At 31.6% G+C, this 21,050-nt stretch overlaps 1 protein-coding gene across 1 annotated transcript; it reads left to right on the forward strand.

The window, feature by feature from the left end:
* The first annotated feature begins 3,022 nt into the window (after positions 1-3,022).
* Positions 3,023-14,811, forward strand: LOC131844247 (serine protease inhibitor 88Ea-like). Its single transcript, XM_059193079.1, has 8 exons — positions 3,023-3,253; positions 9,147-9,444; positions 9,980-10,147; positions 10,735-10,996; positions 11,457-11,555; positions 12,282-12,412; positions 13,066-13,192; positions 13,777-14,811. The coding sequence occupies exons 2-8, from the start codon at positions 9,154-9,156 to the stop codon at positions 13,935-13,937; spliced, it is 1,239 nt and encodes a 412-aa protein (XP_059049062.1). The 5' UTR covers positions 3,023-3,253; positions 9,147-9,153; the 3' UTR covers positions 13,938-14,811.
* Positions 14,812-21,050: the final 6,239 nt, after the last annotated feature.

A 21,050-nucleotide genomic window follows, 5' to 3' on the forward strand; every position in this document is an offset into this window, starting at 1 on the left:
AGGAAAGTAGAAGTTTTTTAACTCAATTAAAATATTTATAATCGCTATAAAATTTATAATGTAGCTAATTACTAAACGAAATAAAGTAATATAGTTAATAATCATATTTGCTGTTCATAACTTTGGTATTTGTTTTATCATCTCTGTGTCGTCAATGGAAATTACATAGTGAGTCTCCAGTAAAAATACTATACATGACGCGGTAAACGCATTGTTTATATGGTTTAACTTTTCTATTCATTATATCATTTATAACTTGCCGTGATTCGAATTGTGGGCAATACCCATTCATAATTCAAACAATGATTTGTACTTCTCAATGAGAGATAAAATATGTATGTGCTCGCAAATTCAATATAAGTATGACAAATAAATAGGTAACAATTATATTTTATTCCATAAAAAAAATCTACCAACTCTCCTACTTTACTAATACCACAGATAAGATAATATACATTACTGACAAAATTTTAAAATACTTTTTTGGGAAGTTCTCATTGTGTAAAAATAGCAAAGATACGATTATAATGAACCTTAATATTTTTTAAGACATTACCGATTATTCGTTACTTAGTATTCGTTAATTAATATAGTGAGACTTAATATAACTGACACTGTACAGTATGGGGTATGTACAGTATCTGAATAAAGTATGAGAGATGTCATGCGTCAGCACGATGAATACGGTATGGGTTTCTACGGTATGGTTTATTTACTCACATAGTTTCGGAGATAACAATACTGAACTCAAAACTAAATATTTGTTATTTTGTAGTCATACTGTACTTAATGTAGGTATATGATTACTAATATTTTTGTGTTTTTTTTTTTTCAATGAGCATCATCATTAAATAAAGTAAATATTTAATATAATTATAAAGTATTTTTAAAAATGTCGTACTACCTTACATTGTTCTCCAAATTTTTTTTGAACTATTCTAATGTTGTTGTTTGCCGCAGCAGATCCTTTTTGCTTCGCCGGACGAATATAAGAGCAAGTGCAGGGGACGCTACAAACACACAGAAAGGTATGGAAACGGACGGACTCTTATGGAACGGAGAAAACAACTCATGCTTGATGGATGCACCTTAAGTGTAAGTGTTCTATTTAAGCCGTTGTTATATCGATCTTAATAGAGCAAAACTTTCGAAGTAAAAGTAGTTTTTGATTAATTCACTAGCGATGTACAACAATCATCACAAATAAAATTAATGTAAATGTCGATATTAGGTTCCCTTCTAGTTATGTGGGGTTATAATAGCATGTAGACATCGCAAAAATGCGTTTCGTCGCTGTCTACCCCTTCTACATTTACAGTCATTTGGATAACTATGAAGAGTATATCTATTCAATAACCACCCAATGTTTACTGATAGCTGAATATGATTGACAAAAAGTGCACAAGACGACCTCGTTAGTGAGGTGAATGTTATACAAAATATTCTATTCGGCACAATGTGGAACATCGCCATTCACCGTGAAAGTCTGTGATATTTCACTGATATTGTGTATTTAATTTGCCTATCCTATTGTTATTTCACGACCTCCATATTTTCATATAGGTCATATGTAGTAGTAACTGTCGGCGACCAGATTTACAATGAAATTTTATAACCAAAATTGAAACCGAATTTTTGCTAGTTACACTTTATTTTAGGTCATTATTTTGTATAATTTTTAATTCTGGGATGTTTTACAAATGTGACACTTGGTTATAAAATAAAGGAATAGCGGTTTGTACTAGTTTCAGTCAGATAGCGAAATGCTTCGGTCAGATATGGTATATACGGCATGCTTTTTACTAAATTACATTAGCTAAAATAAAATCTAAAATCGACTGGAAAGATTAAACAGTAAAACTGAAATCCAGAAATTAATTTGTATAACTACTATCAGTTATAAAGGCGCTAAAAAAGAGTGACATCTAATACAGACAAGAGATGCGTCACCTTTATTAGCGCCGGGATGCCGCCGCGCCGTAAAGAAATTTTAAGGCTTTTAAGAGCGTCGCAATTTTTTTAAATGCTCGGCCAGCCATAAGCTCTACGCGACCCCTTATATAGCCGCGACGCTTTTAAAAGAGAGGTGACGCCTTTATGAGCGATATGATGATATATTTTTACCCGTCTATGAAAAATTTAAGTGTTTCAATTTTGTATTTAAATACATTTTATAAACTATTTTACACATCTCTGCTACTCAAGCGACTTTAATAAAGATGTTCTTATAAGTATTTTTGGTGTGTACGTTACGCGAAGCTACATAATTATCTTTCCTCCTTCTACCTACTGTTGTATACATTGGTTTTGGTTGGGAAAAATCTAAAATTTACACAGTAAAAACTTGTGACCCATCACGTGGAGCTAAGTGTGTCAAATTATTATGCGAACTCTTTATAAAATAGTATCGGGTTAATTTAATTAAGTTTATGATTAGCTTCTCATGCCTTTACTGTGGCCAGTAATCCATTGTCGCTTACTTTGTTCCTACACTGAAGTCAATTCTCAAGGGTTGGTATACCAATCTGCATATATATAATATGCGACCTTTCTTACCTGAGCGCTACAATGAGGTAGATTGTTATTGCAGTCCTTTGAATAAGCAAAAACTGCCCTCAGCTAGGCATGACTGTATTTAAGAATTTAATACGTTTAATAATTTATGGGAATAGTTAATAAAAATAAAAGTATCTGTTTACAACCGGGCAAACTAAATTCTATTTGTCACTTAATTTTTATAAAAAAAATAACGACAACACCTACATAGGTACGTACCTGAATTCGTACCAACAGTTATGCGACCAAATAAATTATTTGAACGGTGAACGTTATTATAATGAATTATTTTAAGATTCTATCTCAGTTAACACGCTTTTAATTCGGCCGCGTATTGTGTGGGCGAGTAAATAAAAAGTATGTAACTATGTGTGTATATTTTTTAATTTACCTCCTTCTGCCATACCAGTTGGTGCGCTAACGCATACCAGTATACTGTACTGACATAAAAGAGGATAGCAATCGGCTCTCATTGACTCAGTCCGTCTCTGAATCTCGTTATAACGATACGCTGTGTGCCGCTTTTGTACAGCATTTAAATCTGTAAATAATTGACAATATCCTTGTATTTTTATTAATTTCATGTTGTCGACGTGATGTTGAATCATAATCGCGTTTAAGTTCGTTTTAGCATTAAAATTAAAAGACAACAGATAATATATATTTTATTTGTGTGCATAACTAAGGTCAGCAGGTGGTAAGTTGATGTTAAATTATATAAACTTTATAAATGTTTACACTTATTACATGCTTTTACATAATTGGCGATATTAAATCAGTTTATAATCATAGATAGTCAATTTAGTGTTAACTGCCTATGTACTTCTCGTACAAGCAATACCGTGAACCAATGTTGATGCTATGCGTGTTGTAATGGCAAATAACAGGTTCAATATCCAAACAAAACATTGTGTTGATAAACAAATTTACTGTTAATGTTATATCAAAACATACGATGGATATTTTTTAAAGAATGGAAGCTAATATGAAAGGTATAGACTGGATTTCTGTGACGTATATTGACATTATATTTATATGTTAATTTCAACATATTATAGCCAAACTAAAATGGTTTACTATGGAACAAAATGTTGTATGATGTGTAAAAACGCACACCATTGTCGCGTCGCGTCGCGTCGCGCTGCGTCGCGTGTGACCGGTACCAGCTATCATGCACGCTTTCTAATTTACTATGACGAATTTTCGCAACTGTATAGTGAACTCAAATATCCATACCATTGTAATTCGATGCACTACGCATTTATCGATATACCTAGTTTTCTAAAAAAACTTGACTAATAATATATGTAATTAATTACCTTTGATATAAGTATGTATACTTTAAATTTCTACAATTGATAAGATACTTAGTGCAATTTATTATGTACATTTTCATTTAAAAGCACAGTTTAATTTTAAAATCCAAAATTCTGTTTGTATATTACGAATTTAAGTTTCGATTATATAAATTAATTCTTCCTACAGCATTAGCTAACTGAAAGGTGCTTACACCTACTCACCTGATTTATCGGCCATCAGGTTACCTTTATATTTGTACGCGGTATTAACTAGGTGCAACATTGTCTACTTTATTATTTTTGTGTACCAATCGTACCTACTTAGAAATTAACTGTACTTAGTCGTTTTATACTTCCCCACGCAAGGATACTGTAAGGTAAAAAAATTGGGTCAAAGCGTCTATCTAGTTGTGACTTCAGATCAAATCATATACAACTATAGTTATAGTTTATTGTAGTTAAAATTCATTACTATACTAAGTTCTTTTCTTACAAAGTATTATGCGTATGAAGTTAATAAAAAAACACACCACAAATTATTTTTTTTCATATAACTACTAGCTGATTGTTTAAACTACAGCAATTTAATTAGTAAATTTATATGTTTGAGTTTTTTTATGGTTGATAATGGAAGGAACGTGCGTTAACGTCATGGTAAATTGGCATTTGTCAAGTTGGGCTAACTGACCTGACATCATGCTCATTTTGTCCTCCAATAGTGACCTGCCAGCGTGAACCGTTAGTAGAGGCAAAAGCACAACTCCGTATTCATCCATAAAAAAATCACTAGTCTTATTTAGTTACACAGCAAGTGAGATCATAAATCAGAGTAGTGAATGACAAAAAAGGTGTACTTATTTGATAATAATCAATATTTATTATCGTCGGTTCCATAAAAGGCTACAAATGAATAAATATTAAGCGGAGAAAAAATTCATTCTTGCATTTAAAAAGAAAATTTTATGCATAAACTGCACATTTAATTTCTATACTATTTACCTACATTGATATTCTAGCTACATCGAGCACCAAGTGAGTCAAGGTGCACCAAGTGACGCAAACATTACGTACTATATGCCTTTTAAACTGTTCTTACAACAGGTGTTATGTGCCTTACAGGAACGAAATAGAGGTTAAACTTAAAATATTGCTTTGTTTCTTAAATTACCACGAAATTTAAATGGCCTCGGTATTTCTGACGAATACCCAATTGCTACCTTGTACGAAAACAATGTTTAAATATTATTACAATCCCATATATATGTATTCTATTGTTAATTTTGTGCATTATAATGAATATTTCTGCAGATGGGATATCTATTATTAAATACAGTTATTACTGTGACATTGTACACACCACATTTTTCCTTATTATTTCCTTCATCTATTTCACTATCATTAATTAAAAAATACACCTGGCGGCTTCGCCAAAATGGGTCAACTGACCTAACTTCATACTGAAGGGGGGAAGGGGATTGTTAGTAATGTGAACTCATGACCCCATCACTAGCAATGTACCATGTCAGGTTGAACTCCACGCGGTTCCCCCTGGAAACCGTCGTGATAAATTCCTGGTGAATTTGTCACGATGGGCTAACTGACCTGACCTCATGTTCATCTTATCATCCTCCGCTGGTGCCCCGCCAGTGTAAACCGTTAGCGCAGGCGGGAGAAACATTCCATTATCATCAAAAAAAAAAAAAACTTCATACAGATCGTATCTTCCTGCACTGGTATGTCATTAGTGCGGATGATATCCATTATCATCCATACAAAAACAGAGTCTGACTACGCCATCTAGGAAAAAAGGCGTGAAGTAGGTCAAAAGATCAAAAATAAATTAAGAATAAATTACATTTTTATACTAATTATTAATAACTAAGCTTAGAAAGCAATGCAACTTAGCTAATTTTCTTATGATAAAGGAATTTTGTAGAAATCGTTAACGTTTTTGTTATCTATAGAGTTGATACACCACGTACATGACATGCACTGTATCGGCTTGCATCCGGTTTCGAAGGAGAGATGCAGCCAATTTATTGAATGCCACTGGAAATCCCGTGTTTCAATGCCGTACAATAATATCCGCAGTCAACATAATGTAGCAAAGATTATTACTACATAATAATTCGCGCTTGTTTGGTTTTTGTCAAACTGCTTTTTAAAATACTGAGTTAGCTTTGAAATATTTTCCAAGTAGTTCCAAGTTATCATAACTTGAAATATTTTATAAGTTATGATAACTTGGAACTACTTGGAAAATATTTCAAGTTTTCAAGTTTAATATATACTTTAATTATTAACTCGAAATTAGTTTTAAGTCCCTATCAGTTAAATTAACTTACAAATATAGCTATATATTATATTTTTAAAACGGGCTAGTCAGAGATATTATGGTCTCTGGTCAGTATGGGAACACAAATGACTTATCAAGTTAATATCGAGGTAACTATTTTTTATTTCAATTGTTAGATGAGTTGATTGCGGGAAAATGACTAATAATAGGAGTAATTTCTAGTTTTTACATGATTCTAAAATTGTTAAATTACTTGTATTTAATACATAATTTTTTTATGGATTTACATATGTTTCCTAATAATAGGCAGTCATCATATTGACACGGTTTTACGATCCGGTTGTGTAATAATGAAACGCGATGACGTGTGTGTTTACTTTCGCCGAAGCCCAGTTAAGTTTCTGACATATTGTTTCGTAGGGAAATCCACGCTATGTGAGGAACGTTACGAGATGATAGTAGGGATGTCACATTCAGTATAAAACGTTTATTACTTAATCAAATACTTTTGTTGTCATATTGTCAATAAAATGTCAATAAATAAAAATATGTTTATTTAATAACTAATTATTTTTCTATAAACGTAATAATTGTTTATTTAGGTCACCATTTGATCTTGTTTTCAAAAACTACCAAGAAAATATTGATTAAAATAATCTATTTATTTATATATATATTTTTTAATATTGAAATAGTTTAAAAAAGTATATTTTTGTAGAATAATAATCGATTTTTTTTATAATCCATTATTTTTTCACATCCCTGGTCATGAGGCTTATTGTGGACAATGATCGCGACCGGTTGCATTATCGGGTTAGAGATCGGGTTTTCCCATGACGTGGGTATATAAAACCCGTGAGTGGCACATTTATACTCGCTGTGTATTCGATAACGATACTTGGAAGGTTTCATTGCAATTTCTTTCGATTCAGTATATTAAAATGAAAATTATTGGGTTATAAATGAGGGTATCGGTATCATTTGAGTTTTTTGACTAAACACGTGGGCAAATCCAGTATTTATATTATATTGTTTTTTAAGAATAGTACCAGAAATGGCCAGAAATAACATAAGAAATACAAGTACAATTTTTACTTTTAGGTAGGATTTAAATAGTTAAATAATCATTAATAATCAAGCTACTTAAATAACCATTAATATTCTATGCTAACTAGTTATTTTGATACAGATAAAGTTGTCAGTAGATTTTATCATATTTAAATATTTTTTGCAAAGTTTAAGTACCTACCTGCCCTTTTTCTGTTTTAGCTAACTTATTATTTTTAGTTAATATGTTTGATTTTACTTACCTACTTAAGTTGAAGAGTCAATAATAATTATTTATTCTAAACTGAGTTTTTGTTTATCTATAGGGGGGTAAAGTAGGTAAGTATAATCATTAGAAATTAAGATGGATGGGTCACTTTAGCCGAGTTTTGTATAACTGTGCTCAATTGAATCAGGGTTAACCGCCGAGTCTGCATTCGTGACGAATTTCGATGCGTTTATTTAAATGATGTGGCTGGCGAGGTCACAAATCCAGTCATACTACTTACACTCATTGCTCGGTAAATAATGGGGGCAGTATCAGAACTGTCATTTGCTACAATCATGTCTAAATTCACTAGTGATATGTTAGAAGTATATGTAGTGTATATATTGTGTACACATGTCAGCATTTGACAGCTATTCATGTAAAAAATGCATAAATGTATAAGTATATCTATATTTTAATGATAATGGAATAGTGGGTGCACTATTCCATTATCGCTTACGCTAACGGTTTATGCTGAAACCAAGTGAAGAATAATAAGGTGGGCACGTGGTTAAGTCAGTTGGCCCATCGTGGCAAATATATCAGGAATTTATTACGATGGTTTCCAGGCGGAACCACGTACTAGTAATCCCCTTCCCCCAAATATTTCTGTATAGTCACTGACTGCTTCTCAGTAAGTTAGTGATATTTCGGTCATGATAATAAGAATGGTTGCTATTACGCGGGCTAGTGTAGGCAGAGACTCTGTCTAATTTCTTGTCATCATGTCATATTTGTTAACCCTTTGTGAGCGGAAATATAATAGTCGGTTAGGCTTTTCTATAAAAATATCGATAGTGTCTGGTAAACAATGCAAAATAAAACACGTATACAGTACTATCTTTGCTTTTTTAGACTTATTATTTAGACTCTAAACTACTCGTTGCAGTTAGAGCATTCTCTGTTTCACATGTATATTTAATTAAAATAAATATGTTTACAAAATTAGTAAAGCCATGTATAGTCCATATAGCGGTGTTTATGTAAATAATTCCTAGTAAAGCTAAAATATTCTTTATTATTGGTATGGAGATTTCCATAAGAGTGACAGCACAAAAACTAAACAAGCGGTTGTCTCCGCCCCTCCTTCAAGCCGGTGAAAGCTGTGGTGAAATGCATTAAGTGTGATGCCAAGTCTGTTTCAGGCAGATAGATGACATTATAGATTATGGATAAGATCTGTATTTTAATCTCATCTAACGATATTTAGCTATAATTTTATCTTTCTTTTATATTTTTGTTTCATTACGTAAACTGTCTCTTGTGTAGGTAGGTTTTTGAAGATACAAAGAAATAATTTTAAAATTGATTTTATACGTTCATTATATGTCCAATTGACATATAATGATTTTTCGATATTTTTCGTAGTTTATAGTCAGTGAGATATTAAAAAAAAATATTTAACACTCATGGCTAGTGTACATATCTATTACTTATATCTATACATATTATGTACTTATCTGTCTTATTTAGGTACCTGTCGTTATACATATTGAAGCTATTACTTTGAATAATCATTATTTTAACAACTTCCGTTAAATAGTCCCATTACATAAAAATGTCCTTGTTTAAGATGAATTACACCTATAACAGTCTACTAGTTACTGACACGCAATTATCGAGCTGTTGGAACGTAAATAGAAATACTTACTTAATGTGGATTTTTTAAATTTTGTTACAGCTAAAACATGCTCAAGTTATTTGCTGCGGTCCTACTAATTGCGGCGACTGTAAACAGTCAATGCTTTTATAAAGATGATTCTTCAAAGAAACTAGATCCAGCCGCACGAACTTCTTTGTACAGAGGGCAGATGGAGTTTACACTGAACCTATTCAATGAGATTAATAAGCAAGTTCCGGAAGATAATATCTTCTTTTCCCCATTCTCGGTGTATCACACGTTGCTCCTGGCTTACTTCTCCGCCGGTGGTCACACCGAGGATGCGTTGAAACAATCTTTACAGTTAGATGAACACCTGGTAAGTTATATTTTAATTGTTATTCTAAACATGATTATTTGCGAGAATTGGTTGTAACTTAATAATTCTTACAGTGGTCAATATTTGACATAAACGAATGCATTCTTTTAATTTGTCTGTTATGGTAATTATTGCTGATCAATATTTTTTAGGTAATAACTTGTCTACTGTACCAATATTTCGCAAATAAATAAATAATTTCATTCCCATTCACCCATATATTTTAATGGATGATAATGGTATGTTTATCCGTCTAAGCTATTGAGATTCGCGGTGGGGTATCAGTGGAGGAGAATAGGATAAGGACGTAGCTTACGTCAGTTAGCCCAATGAGCACATTCATAATCATTCATTATTGACCAGGAGTTAATCATGGTGGCTTTCAGAGAGACCGCGTGGAAGTTAACTCATATGCCCAATAGTAATAATCTCCTTCCAGCAAATATAATAAATTTATAAGACACATATCTATAGCTACATACCTTCCCAATAAATTAATGCAATATATTTATATCACATTATTTTTTCATTCCAGGATAAGATAAACTTGATGACAGCTTACAAAATAGACAAGCGGTCCCGGTTAACTAATAACAACAGCGATAGCTACGAGTTCATAAGTGCCAACAAATTATACCTTGACGACCAACTCGAAGTACGCCAATGTCTATTTGATCTATTTGGAGAAGAATTGGAGAAACTTGTAAGATTTTTTTCTTTTATCTATCTATTTGTAAAATTTGTCGATTAACCTTTAATTTAGATACTTGTGTAAAAGTCTCTACTATTATTGTTCGTAACTTGAACTCTGCATCTGTTATTCGTTGTTTAAAAGGATTTAATATAATATAATCTAACTAATAAATAAAAATAAATAAATAAAATAATACCATAGAAAAGTTATTACAACTTATCTAATACTAAAATTATAGACATGGAGAGAATATCAATGATATTGTTTCAGTACGTTACATTATAAGGTACTTCAACTTTAATTAATACTAGTACAGCCCGTATTTTGCACTCATGTACATTAGTTAAATATTTTTAAACTGATTGAAAAAACGCTAACTTTTAAGTAAATCTTATTACAATTTTTTGGGCAAAATCACATTCTAATAGGTTAAGTTTCCTTAATTAGTGCGCATAAACGCACAGACAAATAAACATTGACAAACTTTTCCAATAATAGATTTTCTCATGTATCTTTAAGGTAGAGTCAGCGATCATATCGTAAATATATTTTTATTATATGTATATACGATTCTAATAAATTTCTATTGTTTACAGAATTTCCATGAAAATCCTGTTGTATCGCGTGATTACATCAATGAGTGGGTTTCTCGTGTTACCAAGAACAACATCAATGACTTATTGCCAGTAGATGGTATAACAGAAAACACTAAGTTGGTGTTAGCGAATGCGGCATATTTCAAAGGCGTTTGGGCATCCAAGTTTCCCGCTGAACGGACCAAGAAGGAAGCTTTCTTTGTATCTGAGACTCGTCAAACTCTAGTACCGTTCATGAAACAGAAGGGTACTTTCCATTATTGTAAGTGCAATTTATAATTTTATTTATCTGTGACATTTAAAGCATATTGTAGGCTTAATGCCTATTGAAATTATTGCATGACATTAAATAAAAAAACTATATAAGCTACAGTTTTTATATACATAGGTACATTATATTTATTAACATAAATAATATCAAAATAACATTATTTGAATGATTTACAAGTTGTAATAAAAAGAAATTACATAGTATGACAGGAGCGAGGCCTGACACCGTATTCCTTTGAAATCGCAACGTTTCCGTATAAGGGGCAACATGGCGTTGTAGCTAGCCAGTCTTGGGTTTCATACTATATATTTTAATTGTACTTACTGTATGGTTATTAGAGTGAAACACCACAAATCATTACAGATATTTATGTTTATTACGTTACAATTGTTGGCAATGTTCCTCTGTAAATACAAATTGTTCCTAATTGTCTCGTGTTAATTATTCACAGCGGTGAGCGATGATCTTGGTGCCCAGATATTAGAACTTCCATACAAAGGAAATGACATCAGCATGTACATATTACTTCCTCCTTACTCTATGAAAGAAGGTACGTACCTAACTTCGATTTATTCCTAATTAAATTTTATAGGCCAGCTATATGTACTTTAGATTAGAAAGAATACAGATACTAATACAGATAATTGTAAATTAAAATATACCTATTTACCTGCAATGATGGCTGGCTCATCCGTCATACTCGTGAATGGGTGCTGCTTGTGGGGACTGGTCTGTTCAGGTTGCGAACACTGATAATTTTTTTTGTTCTTTGCGAATGCATATGCTGGTGGTCACTCTATTCTCCCAAATTTGAAATTTAATGACTGTGTATTATTATAAACATGTTCCACTATTATTTGTAAAAAATACGAGCTGAGTTTCGTGTCAGTTCTTCTCATCTCGATAGCATTCCGAACTGACGGTAGTTTGACATTTCATAATAGTCTGTAATAGACCTACATGAATAAAGATATTTTGAATTGAATTGAATTTAAAAGCGGTTACAAGCTTGATACTCATTCGACAATGTTTATATCTAAAGTTACTTTAAACTCTGAATTTATAAATCTTCTAGGGATTTTCTTGGAAAGAATATTATTATATTTAATATATCATTATTAATTCTGTTTTTTTTTTATGCATGAACTACCATACTGTATTATATCAATTCTACACTGATCTGTTGTAATTTGACATAGAGTTTACTCTGTTATTTTTGATACAAACTTTTTAAATTATATTTAAATAAACTGAATATAACATATTAAAATTGCAGGTGTGACAAATATAATTGCGAACTTAACTCTTGAACGTTTGGCTGCTGTTGTTGAAGAGAGCTACATGGGACGCGAAGTTATTGTTGAGATACCCAAATTCACAATGGAAAGAACCCTCCCACTACGAGATGTAAGTAACTGTACCCTTACCCCGTATTTTCATCTAATAAGTCACAACAAACGATTTTGAGACAAGTAGGTATTTAGATAGTTTTAGCGGCATATGGAGATAGTAAAGTAGAGTTTTATAGGTGCATACTAAACTCTTTATATTTATGTTCTAAACATGTTTTATATATCCAGACACCTATAATACAAATTATTTTTGGAGTAAACGTATCTCCTTTGTTGAGTCTTGATAACTTTTACGCATTTTTATAATTTTAAAAAATTGTAGGTATACGTATTTATCTGGATGAATAAGTAAATACACAGTAAGCTGTATCTATCCTAAGTACCCTAAATAGGTACATCTAAATATATATAACTCAAAGGTGACTGACATAGTGATCTATCAACGCACAGCCCAAACCACTGGACGGATCGGGCTGAAATTTGGCATGCATAAAGCTACTATGACGTAGGCATCCCCTAAGAAAGGATTTTTATAAATTCCACCCCTAAGGAGATAAATTAACGCGAGCGAAGCCGCGGGAAAAAGCTAGTATAGGCATAAACGTAGTACTTAAATGTAAAAGCATCAAGTTATTGGTATTATTAATATTTTGTATAAAATATAAATTCGGGAGGTCCCTTGTGTACATACCTATATAATCTTTTCAGGTTTTAGAAGGTTTGGGCGTGGGTGATGTTTTCAACTCGAGTGCCGACTTTAGCACGTTAACAGAACAGAAGGGAATTCTTTTTGACGACGCTGTGCATAAATCAAAAATCCAACTTGATGAAGAAGGTAACATACATCTGTATTAATTATTTATTGTATTGAAGTTTAGTTATAAGCACTTTGTAGGATATCCCATTGTGTTGTCATTGGAACATGTAATCAATGTTGTCTTTAACTATCTCAACCTTAAGCCTATAAACCTATAGTTATTTTTTGACAGAATATTTTAATGAATGAAATTAACCAGAGTAATTATGTACATCGAAGTGTGTAAATATATACCATCATGTATTTTAAAAAATCCTGAATTAAAATATCCAAAACGATAACGATCACAGCTCGTTTATTCTGATTAATTTTATTTAGTTTCAAAATGATCAAATTTAAAATGTTTATCTTTTCATATTCCTAATAAACTATACTAGACTTTATTCGGTATATGAAAAGATAAACATATAATCTGTTTTCTCTTATACGAAAGTCTTACTCTCCATTTAAATAGATAATGGATGGTAATACAATAGGCAGTAAATAAATATATTAAAGAGGAAAGAAAACTGTTCAGAAAGTAGTTTTAATTATATTTTAATTTGCGGGCACTGTATATTGAAATTTATTATATATTCATTAATATATGAATGTATTTGCAGGTACCGTAGCTGCAGCGGCAACAGCCTTGTTTGGTTTCCGCTCTTCGCGGCCGCTCGAACCAACACGCTTTGTCGCCAACTTCCCCTTCGTTTACGTGATTTACGAGCGTCCCACCAACTCTATTCTCTTCATGGGTGTTTACAGAGATCCTAAAAAATAGATTCCTTCACTCGACATAATATGACTTTCACACCTACAGAGGTTTATAATGGTGGAATTGTTTTAATGGTGATCAAGTCCGTCCAAAAGTCCGGTCCGTTTGTAGCGGAATAGAAGCTAAAATATATTTTATTAATGTTTTTAATATAAACTGATTTTGGTTGAGCATAAAAAAACAAGTCGAGTGTTTAACTTATGTTGAACAAGTTATTTGTCATATTTAATATGTTTGGTTAAAACTTAATCACATGTTAATTTTATACTATGTAAATTCTCTTACTTGTATGGACATACCTAAGCAATATTACGTTGCATGAAGTTGAGGCTTTCATTAGTCCAAATGTAAAAAAAGTCTCGTCTGTATAGTATGAATTTGAATAATTACATTTATAAATTGGTGCTTTTGATAGTGTACACGTAATGTGGTGTAATAGAGTGATTATTATTTTACTTTAGATAAAGAAAATGTTCATAATAAGAGACTTCTATAATTGCTTTCTATTTATTCTTTATGTATTATAGATATAATTTGTAATTCCTTAAATATATGAAATGATCCTGTTGATCTGCTTATAACTTAAATATGTAGCCTGGAGCTACAATGTACCTGGGTATATAGTACCTATATTATCAATAATATAAGAAACTGTTGTCATTGAACTAAAAGCAGATTATATTATTACTTACACAATTAGCCTATCAAAGATATTAATACTATAGAATGTCATAAGGTTTAGTTTTTGTAATGATGAATATTTATAATGAAATCTAATTTAATATAACTATGTTAAATTACAATAACATATGATTGTAATAACTTTTATAAGTTAATAATTAGCAATTATGTTTATAACACTTTAGTTTGTGAATTACTATTAAATCAAAATTATCTCGTCAATACGGCGAAGAATAAATACGTGTTTATATTTTTAATAATTCTCTACTTTTCCACGTTTCTTATTACATTTCTAACCGGCTCTTATACAGAGTTTACATATAATATAATAATAATAATCTCAGGACAATTCACACAGCGCCATCTAGACCCAAATTAAGCTAGCTAAAGCTTGTGTTATGGGTAATAGATAATATACAAATACATAGATATATTTTTTTGCAAATATATACATATTATACATAGAAAATACCCAGACCGGCACAAACAATCATACTCATGAATACAAATGTTAGTGCCGTGCGAGGAATCGAACCCGCGACCAACAGATTTAAAGCAGTGTGCTAAACCGCTAGACCACCGAGGTCGTCAAACGTATTAAATATGTAAAGAAATTATTTATCTATACATATAAATAAAATTGGAGTGTCTGTTTATAATACTGAAATAACCGTTTTTTACTATATGTATATAAATACGGTACATACACCAAAATAACATTTTTACAATTTTTGTCTGTCCGTCTGTCTGTTCCTGCTAATTTCTGAAATGGCTGGACCGATTTTAACGGGACCTTTTTTGGCAGGTAACTGATAAAATAAGGAGTAACTTAAGCTACTTTTATTTTAGAAAAATCTTTTATGTTAGAAAAATAAAGTTAAAATCCACGCGGACGAAGTAGGCGCTAGTTTTTAATAAATTATATAATGCACAAAGTTAGGTACGTAGAATCTTTATTATATTATGTATTTTTTTTGTATCTGTTTATAATTCCTATACTCCACTTAATTTCTTTATCTTGAATAGATCACAGGCTACTAACTCTAGGATAATTTCAGAATGGAATAGCCGGTATATATCGGGTGTTCTTCCACAAATTTGTATAGTCTCTGACCGCGCAGCAACAAATACCTAAAAAATAACGGTATTCATTCACCTGCAATCCAATACAGAACATTATTAAAGATTAGTGTGCACACCAGGTCCAGGCAAAATTGGACTTCCGGATGGTGGGAACAACGGATGCAGACTCTTGAGAAATGTAATGAAATGCCACCAGCAAAATAGTTTGAATGACAGTAAACGGAGATTGTATCTTCGCCAAGTAGTTATTTTCGATAACTTTTTTTTGACTGGTGTAAATATAAATAGGTAATTATTTAAAGTAGAAAAGCGAAATCTAATATTTTTTTAATATGATATTTTATTTATCTATACTTATATTATAAATATAATTGGAGTGTCTATTTGTAATACTGAAATAACCATTTTTTACTATATGCATATGAATATAAGTACGGTACGTACACCAAAATAACATTTTTTATCATTTTTGTCTGTCTGTTTGTTCGTGCTAATCTGTGAAATGGCTGGACCTATTTTGACGGGACTTTTTTTTGGGAGGTAGCTAATGTAATAACAAGTAAATTGGGCTACTTTTATTTTATAGAAATAGAGGTAAAGTCCACGCGGACGAAGTCGCGGGAACAGCTAGTTAATAATAAGAAAATACGGAGCATATTTTCTTTTTTTGCACTTAAATTCGCAATCAGTTGTATATTCAGAACTTTTGGTGTGATCTCAATCAGAAAATTTAGCCAATAGATAACCGATAGACTATACGTGTTTGTAGTTTATTATTAAAATAAACTATTCATATGTGGAAGATAAGATAAAATCTAAACGGCTTGACCTAGAAACATAAGTGTAATAATTTTATTCATGTCTTCAGTTATTAAATGTTGAATAAGATGATATTTTTATAGACGTTATATAAAGTATGCATGGGTATCTCCGTCTCAACGTATCAGTCGCCAGGCCAGCCCAGGCGTCGCTGCGTCGCTTGCTTTGTAAACTGTATTTTATTTGGAGGTTGAGATAAGGCATAGAAATTACAAGGTACGGTTACATACCATATTAGTTCTTTGGAATGATAACGCATGAGTGGTACCACGTCGTATCGACTACGGTTGCCACTTACCACCAGAGGAGCCGTATGATTATATGTCATTATAGTTTAAAAAAATATTCATATGTAAAATGTAGTGTGTTGCAGTTTAACATAATGTTTATATACCTACAAGTATTAGAAAGCTTTCAAAAATAAATATTCAGGCTATGTGTATGCAGATGAAAATAAGTTTTCTTTAATTATTACTCTTGCAATAACTAAGTCACATAATTACAGAATTAGTTAGATGGGTAGCTGATTAATTCAGTAATTTGCAGCCGTGGTCTATGAAGAGTCTCGTTAAAACTATATTTTGAAACAAACGAACTAATATGCCAGCCAATGAGAAACTATAATAAAGAGAGTCATAGACATACGTGTAATTGATTATTATACTACATACATCCCAAAGATTTGTTGAAATAGGTCCCAGTACCAGGAAACCTTCTACGTCGATTTTTATTTCTGATTGACTCTCCAGTGATTAAGTTATCGATAAATATTATTATTTAATAAATTTATATTATTTTATTTATGTACGCTACCTATGCATGTGCTACGCTATGCATGTGTGAGACCACAAATATTAAGCGCGGAAATATGATCACCGCTATTGGAAGCATTATGACCTCCACCAGTGAGCAAATTCCGACCGTAATTTGATCAGTTTGAGCTATATTACGTGTTTCACCTCTAAACGAGGGATCACCAGCTGTGACTACGTTAATTAAGATAAAACCACAATTAACCAAAGAGACGGTGTTAAGCTCCCCCCTGCCACGTGTAATTCAAATATACAAGTACTTGTGAACCTAATAATTCACATGTCTACATTTCACTGAGTATGTGAAATGTAGACATGTGAATTATTAGGTTAACCACGTCACCGTGACGGCGACAGTCACCCCTGCCTTTGACTATGCCCAGTTAGAATAAGACTTATGAAGTTACATTATTATAATAATAATAATCATTGCTTACTTTTGTTTTCATTTATAATTTATTTTAATGAATGAAATGCATGAAATTTGTAGCCTATATGTTATTCTGATGTATAAGCTATATTACTGTAAAGTTTCGTCAAAATCCGTTCAGTAGTTTTTGCGTGAAAAAGTAACAAACCCATCCATACTCACAAAATTTCGCGTTTGTAATATTAGTAAGATATAAGTTAGTAGTAGCTTAAGAGAAATTTACAGTTTTTATTTGATTTATGCAACTTGCAATGATAAACATGCTGATTAGTTACTATTTCCCAGTGATAACCATCGCCTATTCATAATAAGAGGGTCTTCACTGCAGACCCGTTAGGATATTAGTGTTCTGTGCTGCAGACCCTATGTATTGTGGACTAAGGTTAAACTCTAAAAATTACAGCTTGCAACGTAAACGAAAACTGAAGACAGAGTAAATAATTACAAATCTTAGGTAAACTAATTTTGATAAATACTGAAATTAATTTCTAACTTTTGATATTATTAAACACATTGGGTATCGGTACCGATCAAAATGTTGAAATTCTTTACGTGCTAAAAACTTTCGAAAGTTCTCTTAAAGTCTAATAAATAAAATATTTCAAGAACATTGATGTAGGTATGGTATGAACTTATATTAAAGTGATAACTGGAAAATCGCCTTTAATTTATGATGATTGACGGCCCATCAGCGCGCACTAGGAGAAAGTTCGAGTGCTTCACAATATTCACATGTCTATTTGTATTAAGCATGTTACAAACGTATGTAACTTATCTTTTGATGTGCAATAATTTGTCGATTTTTCGATCTGACACCTACTGTGTCTCTATGGAATGTCATATATTTTATGTGATAATAATATCTATTTATCACCAAAATCTAGTCGATGATCACGATATTTAAAAAATTGCCAATTGTTTTAAGATCATCGTTTTTCATTACAAATGTCAAAATAATAACAACTTCTGTCGTCGACAAATTAGTGTCATTTTACTGATTTTTAAATTTATATTATATTCATAATAACTATGATTTTACTCCCTGTTGCAGATAACACAATCATAGTCTCAAAAATATATTTTAATACATCCCATTCCTAGATCACCGTAACTGTTTGCCTTCGGGGGATGAGGAAGGGAAATCTATCGTAAACGCAGAGTACATTATTTAAACAATTTTATTGTCAGTGTTGGTAATGCGAGTGCGTCATGCGACCTGCCGTAGTGTTTGGCTATACGGGTTTAGGTCATTTGTTTTCTTTTGTTATATTACATTTACTGACTCTGGACGAAGCCTTTGTTTTTGAGGTTACTGCACTAATATTATATCTAAAGAAGTTCCTGAAGATTTTAGTTGTGTGTTGCTCGTTATTTGTAGCTAAGAATAAAGTTTTATACCTACCAATAACATTATGATTACTTATTACGAGTCTAAATAAAGTTTGAACGAGTAAGTGTAATTCAGTTATTTTAATATGTATACGTGTACCTTTAGGTATCTAGAGCGAGGGGAGCACAACAGATCTATGAAGGTCGAAGTGGCACAGGTCTCAGCACCTGATAGTAGCCCAAAACTCTCCAATAAAGAAATAGATATCTAAATAGTATCTCATAAATTATATTATTGTAAGTACCAAGGGTACTTAGATATAAGTAGGTATGGTAACATGATCCATCTTCTGAAGTTAGTATATTGTTAGTATATTTGAGTCGCTTCAGTGACAAAACGTTGGCCAAAGAACTTCTATTTAGATCTTCTGCTTAATATCACTCTCATCATTTTTATCATAATTTAATTATCCATTGACCATTACTAAACGTAGACTTAACATCCTTCACACAAAAGTATGTACTGCCCGCAGACACTTGTATCCCGGTATCTTAGATATGTTTGAAGTTTTCACAAGATATAGTTGTTGTTTACTTGAAACTGTATGCAATTAGGTACAAGATCGATATTAAGAGATTTTAATCACCTGCAAAAACTTTGTAAATTATTCAACAAATGTATGTTATTTAGTTTATTAAAAAACAATGGATGGAAAGCAGTAGGTAGGTGAACAAATCCATCGGAAGCTGGCTGCGGCCATCGATAGAATCGGTGTCGAGACAATAGAACTAATTAGCACGTATGCACCGCGGCGACTCGTGCGCGCCGGAACAACCGCTGAAAACAATAGCTGGACGGGCTCGTTGCCTTATTATATTTTATGCCATTATGTGCTTTTTGTTAGTACGTCTTTGAGCCAGTACAATGTGGATATATTACATCGTTTAACCACTCAATTGATACAACTTCCAGAAATACTACTACTGTCTACTTCAGTGATTTAGTTACCTTTCGTAGTCAAAACAACATTTGTTAATTTCTGTCATCGTAAGGGTATCACTAGTTTTACTGCTTAATGATATTTTTTAACGATCTTTATGAAATATTTCTATATATCATGACCCTTTCATAAAGATGTGATATTTATCTTTAAGAATATACATAAAAACTTATAGGCATAACGCAACTTAGCTACCTAAGTTTTTTATTCCTCTCAAATCTATCAAAAGGAAAAAAAGTTAGAGATACTTTCTACAATACAAGGAAATATATCTTTCTTTATCTTCGCATGGTTATACTTTAAATCGTAGTATATTTTAACTAAATAGAATTTCGTAAATAATAAATCAATAAATGTAATTATAAAGGTGTAATTGTACTTTCAAATAAACAGTTAGGTATTATGGTGCTTTAATCTTAGAAACTATATTTATATATATACAGGTTTTTAACTCTGTACAGTGGTAGTCTCTTATTATATATTTTTTATAGAATATCTTGATACTGAATACAGTTGTACTCTACTGATGCAACATAAAAAACCAATGGTAAATAGTAAATTGTTACTGGGTATTACGTGCACCTATCGTAAATGAATTATGGTCCAATAGCATTATATGGCGTTTGCTGAAATTATAATACTTTTTGAAAATTGGGGGTTTGATTTCAGTATAATAGGATTAGTTTATAAGTCTGTATATTTGTATTGAATGTTTTTATGTGTAATATTTATATTAATTATACGTCTCAATGTATTCATTTTTATAAGTTAGTATCGAGTATCCATTAATCTTAGCATTATCTAATAATTTATCATTTACACTGCTGTCGAAGGCATAAAATAAATAATATCAAATAAAATACAAATTATATCATAAAAACATTTTATTAGCAAACTATCGTAGGAAAGTAAAAATATAAGAAATTCAATACAAAACTGCAAATCTTGTAAAAAATTATGGTAG

Source organism: Achroia grisella, unplaced genomic scaffold, assembly GCF_030625045.1.
Source record: "Achroia grisella isolate CSIRO2021 unplaced genomic scaffold, CSIRO_AGI_Agris_v1 utg402, whole genome shotgun sequence".
Taxonomy (NCBI): domain Eukaryota; kingdom Metazoa; phylum Arthropoda; class Insecta; order Lepidoptera; family Pyralidae; genus Achroia; species Achroia grisella.